Source organism: Erythranthe guttata, chromosome 5 (assembly GCF_056151865.1).
Source record: "Erythranthe guttata isolate IM_541 chromosome 5, IM_541, whole genome shotgun sequence".
NCBI lineage: Eukaryota > Viridiplantae > Streptophyta > Magnoliopsida > Lamiales > Phrymaceae > Erythranthe > Erythranthe guttata.
Genome location: NC_142537.1, coordinates 17,887,216 through 17,899,263, shown reverse-complemented (window position 1 = coordinate 17,899,263; position 12,048 = coordinate 17,887,216). Strand labels below are relative to the sequence as shown.

At 34.3% G+C, this 12,048-nt stretch overlaps 2 protein-coding genes across 2 annotated transcripts; both read right to left on the bottom strand.

The window, feature by feature from the left end:
* Window positions 1-1,904: 1,904 nt before the first annotated feature.
* On the bottom strand, window positions 1,905-5,144 carry LOC105967180 (3beta-hydroxysteroid-dehydrogenase/decarboxylase). The gene is made up of 9 exons (XM_012991768.2): window positions 4,586-5,144; window positions 4,187-4,276; window positions 3,973-4,106; window positions 3,647-3,817; window positions 3,232-3,357; window positions 2,926-3,005; window positions 2,614-2,812; window positions 2,389-2,467; window positions 1,905-2,279 (listed from the first exon to the last, which is right to left on the bottom strand). Exons 1-9 carry the CDS (start codon window positions 4,815-4,817, stop codon window positions 2,110-2,112), a joined length of 1,281 nt encoding a protein of 426 aa, XP_012847222.2. The 5' UTR covers window positions 4,818-5,144; the 3' UTR covers window positions 1,905-2,109.
* Window positions 5,145-6,838: 1,694 nt separating this feature from the next.
* On the bottom strand, window positions 6,839-8,555 carry LOC105967008 (protein AAL-toxin resistant 7). Its single transcript, XM_012991572.2, has 2 exons — window positions 7,720-8,555; window positions 6,839-7,066 (listed from the first exon to the last, which is right to left on the bottom strand). Exons 1-2 carry the CDS (start codon window positions 8,487-8,489, stop codon window positions 7,015-7,017), a joined length of 822 nt encoding a protein of 273 aa, XP_012847026.1. The 5' UTR covers window positions 8,490-8,555; the 3' UTR covers window positions 6,839-7,014.
* Window positions 8,556-12,048: the final 3,493 nt, after the last annotated feature.

Sequence of the window (12,048 nt, the reverse complement as noted above, 5' to 3'; positions counted from 1 at the left end):
TCAAGGTTGTATTCCCGCCGGGCAAGTCTCGGCGCAAAGCCCCCGTCGGCGACGACCCTGTAGCAAACGTTGGCGTCGAAGACGATTTTGACACCGGTTCACAAGATCTTGGTGGAGAAGATACTGACGTCGAAGAGGGTGTTGTTCAGCCCAGAGAGGTGGTTCAGCCCGCCGGGAAATTAAAAAAAAAAGTAAATAACGGCCGGTTCGGGCCGGTTCACTAGCCGTTATTTGCTCTTTTTTTGAATTTTTTTTTTTTAAATCCGGGTGAACCGCCGGGCCGGGCCGGCGGTTCACGGTTCACCATTTCTCATAACCGGGCCCGTCCCGGGTAGGACGGGCCGGTTCACTCGGTCAACGGGCCGGTTCAGACCGGTTCCGGGCCCAAAACCGGCCCGTGGCCGTGTCTATTTCCATGGACTTTGAGATGTTAATATCCACAACTAGTTTATCTTTAGGCCCAATATTCAGTCATTTAATTTATATCAATGGTGAAAGGCCGAGGCGAGATATCCAGGTTCCGTTACGATTTTGCAAACTTATGCATAAGTAGTTGTAATGGTCTGACATTGGAGCATTACATCAGTAGAGCTGATTCTCAATATTGCATTGCAAACCCCGCAACTAATCGACATTTTTATCTCCCTCCGTTTCCTACCTCCTTTACGCATGAGCTGCATTGTTCTGCTATAGCATATACTGCAGCTTCAATGGTGTATAAAGTGGTTTGCCCTGGTATAGATAAGACTTCAAAGTCAACAGTGTGCGCTATACTGACTGTTGGAGTTGACAGCTCTTGGAGGTATGTTCAAACCGAACACTTATCTCCCGATACTAAGAGACTTTTATTGAAAAATCCATTGACCGATGAAGGGTTTTTACATTGGCCAGAGAAAAAAGGCACTCATATCCCGACTTTGAATGTGGAGACTGAGATTATTACAGAGACTCGTGTACCTCCAGGTTGTAATGGGAAAGAATTGATGTATTATTTGTCGAGTGGGAGGTCTCTAACTGTGCTCGTTCAGTGTAGTGGATTTTCGTGGGATGTTTGGGAGTTGACAAAACCAGAAAACGGGGAATGGACAAAGATTGGCCGCATAGACTTGGAAGGGCGAAAGTGGAAATTTGAAGAGTTGGTCATTGAATGTGGTTGTAACACCGGCCCTTTCGCACTCTGGCCGGTTGGTTGGTTAAATTATGCGCAAGTATTGGTATTGCATATTTCCTATCTAACTCAGGTTTGCATCCTCTATAATGTTGTTAGTCAAGAAATTGACTTTGTTGATATGGGTAGGGAGTTTTTTTGGCCCGTCTTTCGATTTTATAAAAGCAGCCTCGTATGGTTAGATGGGTAGAGTCTTTTAGACAATGGTTGCTTTTGGGTTTTCATCTCTCTCGGTTTCCTTTTTCTTTTCTTCCTGAAAGTCTATTCGATTTGGATGGGCCAGACGACGGATTTTGCGGCCGATCACATCGAAGAGGTGGGGAGGCGTGGCTTCTAGGTGACGAAGATGAGAGATGAAAAGAGATAGCAATCTTCGGTTTGAATGAAAGGATTTAAGAATCAATTGGAGGAAGGACTACTAATAGGTAGTGGTGAGGTAGTTTTTATTAGTTTGAATCGGTGCTTCCTAAATTCAAGATTCAGCCTTTGGCCATTGTGAAAAGGCCTTCGAATGAAAGTTGACCACAGTGTTCTTAACTCATCGTCGTTGTTGTACTGTCTAAGTTGAGTAAAGGCCAACAAAATTGTTTTGCTAATTCAATCGCATTTGATAGTAGTAGTAGTAGTAGTAGTATCGAAGAAGCTTGTGAAAGGTTTATTTATATGAAGAGTAATTAGTACGAGTTTTGAAATTAATATTACTTGAATAGAGAAGAAGATTGTGTAGACGGTGTACTTTCCGAATGGAATAAGGCCTTGTTTGGTTTTGGTTTGCCATTACAATTCGTATACATTCAGTTCAATTGCAAATCTTGAAAATGTTATATATGCATGCACCATAACACATTCTAATGGACAACACAAAAAATAAAAATAAAAAATAAAAATAAAAAACAAAAATAAATAAAAATAAAAAATTGCGATTACGATTCCTATATTTTCTAGGACAGTTTGGCGTGGATGAAGAGTAAAACTAATGCTGCTAACAGAACCTTCGAAACTGCACTAACAGTGGTATTTCCAGTTGCTACGAAACTCGAGTAAAATGTAGCCAGTATCAACATTACACTGATGATTTGCTTCTTCTTCCTCCACAGTAGACTCTCGGAACCTGATTTATTTATTTTTTTTCCGAAATTTCAACAAACATTATTCATTTCAGGCTTTCGATTAAATCAAAGCTCCCCAATTCAGAAAGTAATAAAAAATTTATGTTATACCTTTAGACAGCCCATATTTTTTAGCTTGAACACTGGCCCTCAAGTGTGGGTATGATTCAATAGTTCTTCTAAGTCCCTCCTGAAAATAAATAAAATAAGTAAATAAATCACCAAACAAAATTAAGTAATATGCTGAGATCAAACTCATTGATTGTATATAATGTTTATGTAGCCAAGAAGATAATATAAATGTATTTTCCGAACAAGATAGAATAAAGTGTAAACCTGTAGGGGCACAATAGGGATGTAGCCAAGACGGTCATTTGCTTTAGAGCAATTGAAAGTTCTGTTTCGAGATAAAAGTCTGATTCTTGAAGGTGTTAATTGCGGCACCTTCATTCCGTAAGGAGCTAGAATTTTATAAATCAACTCCACCATTTGAGCAATTGGCATCATGACACAGGCTGGAATCTTAATTTTTGGCCTGCATGCATATACACATTGTTTTATACAAAACTCTAACATCAAATGATCACTCTGAAGGAAACAAGGTAATAAAAAAACATTAACGAATCTATAGGAAAAAACAGAATATACCTTTCATAACCCAAACCTTCAAGAATGAGAGACATGAACTCCCAAAATTTAATTGGTTCCGTATTGGTAATGAAGTATGCCTGCAAGAGAGAATTTTCAGTACAAACTCTGTTATCGAGGCTGCCATTTTGGACAGGTGATTTTCACTGATTATAGATTCGGAAAAGTTCCTATGTGTGTGTGTGTGTGTGTGTGTGGAAGTACATGTAAAAGTTTTAGAGGGTAATTTATTTGCTGGTGAGGAAATGTATAAATAATCTTTTCCAAAAAAATTTAAATGAAATGGCAATTATGTGAAAATGCTACCTGTCCAGCAGCTTTTTCTGCTATCGTCTTCTCAGCTGCCAAAATTCGCTCGGCACATATGTGAGCGTGTGCCACATTCTCAACATAAGTAAAATCATACACGTTGTTGCCATCTCCTATGATGAACTGTCATTAACATTGCAAAACCAAAGGAAATGACCAACTAAGAACTTAGAATAATACCGGAAAAGAACAATCTCAAACTGAATATAAAAAACCCACTAGCTAAGAACTTTACTTGGTCAACAAGAAGTTGAATTTAAAAAAAAAAAAATTAAGTAAAGAGGTCCACGTAACATATTCCACGTAAAGGCACCTCAGGGGAGATTTGTAACAGTTAAACGTATTTACTCTTTCAAATGACAACTTCTAAGTTTACTTGAAAGAAAGATAGACCAAGAATCATAATAATCACCTTTGACTTTCCAGCCCTCGCTGCAGCAACTAAAGATGGAACAAGCAATTTATCACCAGGGCCGAAAATGCTGCTGGGTCGAATACAGCAAGTTAGGAGTCCATTCGTACCATTTGACTTGATAACCAGGGCCTCTCCTTCAGCTTTTGTTGCAGAATACGAATCATTGTGCTTCAAAAGTTAAATAAGAAATAAAATCTAGTGATTTAGATGGAAAGGAATTGATGAAATGTAGCTAAGCATGACCAAAAGCATAAGTGAGAACTATCAAACTTCAGCTAAATAAAAAGGTAATACTGTACGAGACAAAGTAATCTATTGAATACCTTAGAAGGATAAGGTAATGACTCGTCTCCATTAAAAATTCCATGAACTCCATCAAAGACTACGCTTGGGGAGCTAGTATATATAAGTCTTTTTACCTTAAGCTCGACGCATGCATCAATAATGTTCTGTGTACCTGTACTCCAAAAGTTCGATAAAGTAAAGAAAACGAAAAGTCACGTTATATAGTAAAAAATGGCTAGACAAAAACTTCACCTTGTACATTGACAGAATGATGCAGCTGATGGTTATTGATGGAGGAATCAGGAGCAGCCATGTGAAAGACAACTTCAGCTCCTTGGCAAGCTGCATTGACAACGATAACCAAGAAAAAGTTGAAAACATTAATTTTAATTATCCAGAGTAAGCAAGGATCAAAATAACTAGAACTATCAGGTGAAATTTGCAGTAAAAAAATTTCAATCAAACAGTTCATTTTTTCAGTTTGGCAGGCTAGACTATGAAAGTTGAGAAATTTTGCTAATTGGAATTTGATGTATGTGCTACAGAAGCTAGATGTTCGAATTTGTTATATCAATTAAAATGAGGGGGAAAAATTGAATCGAAGAAAATTAGAAATTGAATAACAAAAACGAATGATGAAGAACGAACAACCTTTGAGGACCTGCAATTTGTCGCGGAGATCCGCCGACACGTACTGCGCGCGGCCGGACTTTAGGGCATCGCCGAGAACGCCGTTCTCCTCGTCGGAATCGAGGACGACGGTGGGTCCCAAATCTGCAACGCGGACGGAAAACATGCCGTACTTGATGAGCATCGCCACCAGATGCCTCGCCGCGAATCCTCGCCCGCCGGTCACCACGCACCATCTCTCTTCATCGTCCATTTCTTTTCAAAATCGATTGTAATCTGTAATTCTCAGCAATGGCGATCGGGTGGAATCAGAGAATCGGGAATGAAGAGGTAGAAATTGCAGGCGGAAATCTGAAATCGTGCGCTGGGATTTGAAGATGGGGATGAAGATTCGCCAGATTGGAAATGTGATTAATGAGTTAACTAATTCGTATAATAATGTGTTAATTAGTTAATTACTTAATTACTTAGTAATAATACAATTGAGCTAAGAGTATAGACTAGATTTTAGCATACTGCTGCCTTTGAAAATTAGCCATAAGTACCTTGTGCATTCGCAGTAGTACCTTAGGCCATGCACGTGAAGTAAAAAAAATAGATGACCGTTTTAATTAAGGCTGCGGCTATATGCAATACTCATTCCACTTGTGCAAGACCAAATTAAAGAAAGATTCCAAAAGATTCTATTTTATTAAGATGGAATGACAAGTATGCCCATAAATTAAATTGGTTTTTTTTTTCTCATGTAAGACCAAATACAAATAATGAGAAAAAAACAAAAATCGACACCAAGGTGTCGAAAAACTATGCTACAAATCGACACTTAAGCGTCGAATTTAATAGGTAAAAATCGACATTGACATGTCGAATTTGTAGCACAAATTCAAATGTCGAATTTTATACCTAAAAATCGACATCTAAATGTCGACTTTTATACCTCAAATTCGACATCTAAATGTCGATTTTTACCTGTAAAATTCGAACTGTACATGTCGAATTCGTTTGCGCGGGATTTTTTTTGGAAAATCGATATCGTAGCTAAAAAAAACCCATAAATGCATACATTCTTGGGTTCTTCCATCGTAGAATCTTCAATTTTGATGTCTTCTGACTCCATACTTGCCATCTTTGTAAGATTTGTTGAGTTTTGATGATTTTGAATTTCTAGGTTTTGTGGGTTAATGGAGGAGGAAGGAGAAAGGTCTTGTGAGTTTTGAAAGATGGTGATAGTTGGTCTTGTGGTTTTGTGGTCTTGGGATAAGGTTTTTTGTGTTTTTGAATTTTTTGTCTTGCATATTTGGAATTTTTTATTTTTTTAATAAATAAGGGTATTATAGTATTTATACATTGAAAATTTTAATTTGGTCTTGCACAAGTAGAATTAGTCTTGCATATAGCCGCAACCTTTAATTAATTATAAAAAGATTAACAAAGAGTAATTTAGTTCTAATATATTGATGCCTCGTTCTTGGTGTGGATACTATTAATTGGTAAATTACACTTGCGCCCCTGAGATAAGGTCAAACTACGAAAACATTTGGCTGTTAAGAATCTTCTTACACGTCCATTCTTATAGTATCAAATTCAACATAATCTTTTAGATTACGTGAAATGTTCTCTAGTTTGTAGTTTTTGATGCACCACAATCTGATATTTACAAGCCAAGACACACATTTTACGATCATCTTGTTTCAAAATGTGGAACTCGAAATGGGGTAAAACTACTACAAACTGGATAATATTCCATATAGTCTAAAACATTCGACTAAATTTGACACCGTGAGTATGGACGGTAAGCAAATTCATAATTGAGGAGTGGTTGTAATTACACAAACAAGAGTGATTTTATGGTAATTGTGTGTGGGTGGTTGTGTATGTGCATGATTATGTGTGTACATGTGTGTGGTTATGAGGCAAAGCTTCGATGATCGCAGCGACGAGGAGCACGATGGAGCATAATTGACGAAGTGCAATAGCTGAACGAATCTGACAGAATGCAGCTAATTAGACGAGATAGAGGAACAAGATTGAAGAAAGACGACTTTGAGCAAATTGCAAATATTCGATTGTCCCGTTTTAAAATAACATTAAAAAAAAAAAAAAAAGATCGCAAATCGGCTATCATGAGCATAAAAACTACGAGTATGTTTCGCTCGGCTTATAAGCTCGTAAAAACAATAATCATCTATCTATCTATTCATATCTCAATGATTGCTTTGCTAAGCAATCAATCGACATGTTCAATCAAAGAGGATAATAAAAAATAAAAACAAAAAATCAAAGAGGATAAAATAATATATATATCCTCATCATCTGATACTTTACTCAGTTGCTTGTTCCATTGCAATAATATAATTCAAGAAAGAAATAAACTTCAAAAATAAAATATAAAATTCAAAAAAGGAAAGGCCAAAGATTTGATTATATGAAAAAAGAAGAATCAATCTTTCTTAGGCTAACCAATCTCCATCATCTATGCCTCCAATTTCTTCAATCTTCATGCTGCAATTTATAATAAAGGATATATATTTAGTTACAAGAACTCAGAATCTAAATATATCTCTATAATAATAAAATCTTAAGGCCTCGTTTGCATGCTGCTTCTAGATTAGATCGACTAATAGTAAAAATTAGTCAGATGTTTGATCGATAAGATTCAATACAACTAAAATCCACAATTAAAGTAGAAGTTCGCTACTAAACTACTGCTTCATAAAATTAGTAACACTCTTTTTTTCCTGCGATTAATTTTTTAGAGAGTGATTAAATTTTTTTTTTTAATTTTATCCTTAAAATAATAATTTAATTTTAATAAATAAAAGACTATAAAGTATAGACAATTCATGTGTACTATCATAATCTAACAAATCTAATAAAAAAATGTAATTTAAGGAACCTAATATGTTATTAACTAAATAATTACTTAATTAATAGAGATTAATTTAATCTAATTTAATTCGATATAGGTAAAATTAAATCAAACGAGGCATAATTATATATTAACAAACGAAACCATTTCCTATGTTTTCATATCAAAAGAATTACATGATAGATTTCGTATTGTAATTAAATAGTTATATCAAAACTAATATCAAAGATTATTATTGTACTAAAAAACTCAATTAATTAATTAATATTTAATAATTAATAATTACCATGGCAAAGCACGATCTTGGAAATATGCATCTGGTAAGAAATCATTCACACTCTCGTCTGCACTCATCCACCCCGGAAACTCCATCACTTCATCGAACGGAGACTCCACGAAATCCAACGCCGGAGGCACGAATCCCACCACCTCCGCCGCCGCCGGAGTTGCGGCGGAGGCGAAAGTGGACGGCGGCTCATGATCAGTTGATGGAGGGTTGGCGCCGGAATACTGAAAAACGGCGGTTTTGTCGAAATCTTGAAGATTGAGATTGAGGCCCAGAGCCCGGCCCGGGAGTGCAAAACCACTACAAGAAACGGGCCAAGAGTAAAAGCCCGATTCAGGCTGGCCCGGTGGGTGAAATTCGGGCCGGGCCGGTTGAATTTCACGGGCTTTTCTGTGGAGTTTGAGGGCGGTGACGATTTCTCTTCGGGCTTCGGCCATGTTGAGCATCTTTTCTTGGTAGGGTTTGCTGGTTTGGGTTCTTCTTCTTCTTCTCGGCCTCCTTTTCTGAGGCGGTGGGTTTTCGGGTTGTTCGTCGGAGTTGGTAGAGCTGATGATTCGGGTCGGATCTTGGTGCCGGGAAAGAAACCCGTTTTCTTCAGACGGATCTTGTTTAGTTGTTGTTGTTGCGGAGGAGGTTAGTTGTTTGACGAGGCTGCGAATGTAAGAAGCTGATAAATGATGAGGATACTTTTTCAGTTCATCGACCTTTTTTTCAACATCAACAGATGAAAACGAAGAAGATGATGACGATGCTGATGATTTTGCCTTCATTATTTTTACTTCACAATCTTTACTGATTTTCAAGGGGAAATAGATAAACAGAGAGTGATTTATAAATGTTTTTGGGATTTTTATTTATTTATATATATATATATATATATATATATATATATATATATATATATATATATATATATATATATATATATATATATAAATCCCAAAAACATTGATAAAAAACATTAAAATTAAATAAATAAATGTTAAATTACAACCATCACCTGAGGTATGATCAATTCTGAAAACCCCATCATGTTTGGGTAATTACAACCAGCACCTTCAATTATAAATCTTCTTAAACATCCACCCTTGCGGTATCAAATTTAGTGGAACATTCTTCTAAATTATATGGAATATTCTCAATCTTGTACCCGTTTTATCGCATTCGAGCCCCCATATTTTGAAGCAATAAGTGTTTTTAGGCTTGTATATATCAGATTGTGATGCATCAGAAACTGCATTTTTGCAAAAAACATGTAAAAATAGAGAACATTCCACAAAATCTAGAAAATTTTATTGAATTTAACACCATAAAGGTGGACGTGTAAGAAGATTTATAGTTGAGGGGTTGCTTGTAATTATTCAAACATGAGGGATTTTTCTTAATTTGACTATACCTCCGGGGGTGGGTTTGTAATTTACCCATAAATAAATGGTCTAATGAATGGGTAGTTTAAGATGAGGTATCAGAGTTGAATTTGGCCTGTGCAGCTTTTGTTGTTTCATTGATCAAAATCTTGCGTAGTTTCTTGACTACCAAATACAGTTACTTCTTTATTTATTATTATTATTATCATATTCTTTTTTCTTTTTTTTTTCCTTTTTTTTTGTGTAAATTTAGATTTTTTTTTCTTTTTTGCATTTTAAATACTAGATATTGTAGGAAAAATGTTTTTTAATTAGTGAGTGGTGGTATTTATAGATGTGTAACCGAATCGAGTCGAGCGTATAACGAATGTTGTTTTATAAGCTTGTTTGAATTTTAATGATCTTGAAGAATCGTGTTCGATCAACTTGATTAGGTAAACAATTAGGTTATGTTTTTTTTTCTTCTAATCGAGCACAAGCTTGATTCGAGTTTCATAGTTTATTAAACCTAGATATGAGTTCACAATCGGTTCGTTATGTTCGCAGAAAGAGCTCATTTTACATTTTCTCTAACAATTTCGAGTAATTTGGTTTGGTTTCCAACCCTAAATATACCATATCGTATACTATTTTATAATGTGTAAATAATTAAGACGAGGTAGAGCATTTATATTGTTTATTTATTTATCCTATTGTATGATGAAAATATTCAATATTTTTAATAAATTCGAATGTGTTGGCATCATCTATATGTAGCCTATTGTATGCAAGATTATTAATTTATTATATTTATACCCCTAATAAAATACAATAATTGTTTAGTTTTCTGTTACTTAAATTCAATCGCATTTGAATTACTATCACCTGCATGGATTCAGTGGTGGAGCCAACACAAGACCAGATGCTCAATCGAACTATTTTTAGATATATTTTTTTAATGCATTTGATCCCAGAACTTAAAATATTAATTCATCTAATGCATGTAATTGATATGATATTCTGAATAATTCAAGTGAAATGCATTTATGACGAGATAATAATAGAGAAAATAATATCCAAGAGGTTTATTATAATAATTAAGAAAACATTAAATAAAGTGGGTATATATAAAATTAATTTGGTTCTTCCTTCCTTATCTCTACGTTTACATGATCAAATCGAAAAACCGACTAACGCATGCACCTTACCTCACTATTCCATTTCTAATGAACTAATTACGTCATTACCCCTTATGAAATAATTTAAATATAATATTCAAATATGTCAATCTATTGACTGTTGTAACTTGTAACCACATCTCTTGATAAACAAGAATAAATATATATTAAATTTCAGCACAACTATTTTTTATTTTTTTATTTTTTTTATATAATAGTTAGTTGCTGAAATAAAAAGAAACTTTGATTGTATAAAGAATTACCATTATATTATAGAGTAAACTGCAAAAAGTACCCCTGCGTAGCGAAAAACGCCCTATGATAAATAAACTAGCAAAAACCCCTCCAGTGAATTATTTAAATAGCACACTCGATCGGCCCATTTATTATTTGAGCGTTGACTTCATATAAAAAGACACAAATACCCCCGGAATTTTGCAATTAATAAATTCTTATATTATTTAAATATTTTAATTATTTTATTTTTGTTATATCTTAATTATAAAGGTACAATGAGGTCTTTAATTTATATTGTTTTTATTATCACATAGTTTTTGTATATATTTTAAATTATCGCTACATCAAAAGAAAATTTAAATTCCGTTATTATATATTTAAAAAAAAATTATACTTAATTTGACTAACAAATTTTTAATAATTTTTAAATTTAATTATTTACTATTTTTTAAAAATATTTTAATTTCTAAACAATCAAATTAAAAGGAAAAATATATATACATATAAGTACATTTTTAGGGGCAATTTCGTCATTTCACGTCCAAAAATCTACTACCAGTCGCGCAACCCGCGAGTGAGCCACACTTAAGTCAACCAGGGGGGTTTTTGTCTTTGACTAAATTTCACAGGGGGGTTTTGCTAGTTTATTTATTATAGAGGGGTTTTTGCTATTTGGAGATTACACATGGGTGTTTTTTGCAGTTTACTCTTATATTATATTAGTGTGAAGATGACAAAAATGCTCCATACTTTGCTCTCATTATTTCATATTCCCATTTTTTCATTTCATGCTCCTCTTTTGCCAAACAACTGTTTTAGTTTGGGGAGTTATTTGGTTGACCTTATTTTAAATAGCTGATGAATTTTTATATCCAATAAATTATTTTAAGAAATAATAAATTGTTACATTTTAGTTTTAGAGTTTAAAACACTTTTTATCAGTTTATAAGCTTAGTTAAATATTTATATATAGGGTAAATTACAACCATCTCAGAGGTATGGTCAATTTACAAAAAAAACCCCTCTTGTTTGGGTTATTACATTTACCCATTCAATTATATTTTTTTCTTACACATCCACCCTTATAGTGTCAAATTAAACATAATCATCAAGATTTCATTTCATAGAATGTGCTCTAGTTTGTACTCATTTTGTATAAAAATACAGTTTCTGATGCACTACAATCTGATATATACAAGCCAAAAAACACATATTATGATCATCTTGCTTCAAAATGTAGAGTTCGAATTGGATAAAACGGGTACAGAAGTGATAATATTTCATAAATCTCGAAGATTCCACTAAATTTGAGGAGTTGAGTGGGTGGTTGTAATTATTCAAACAAGAGGGGGACTTTCGTAATTTGACCATACCTCAGGGGGTGTATTTTAATTTACCCTTATATATATTATAATTTTTTTTTTAAATAATAAAATTCTAAAAGAAAGTTAGAACTGTAATAGAAAGAAAATGAAGAGTGAAGATGAATTAAAGTTGCAGGTACAGTTTTGATTGATTGTGGATAACTTCCAAACCCACCGCCATTCAGACGAATCATCGCCTTCTCT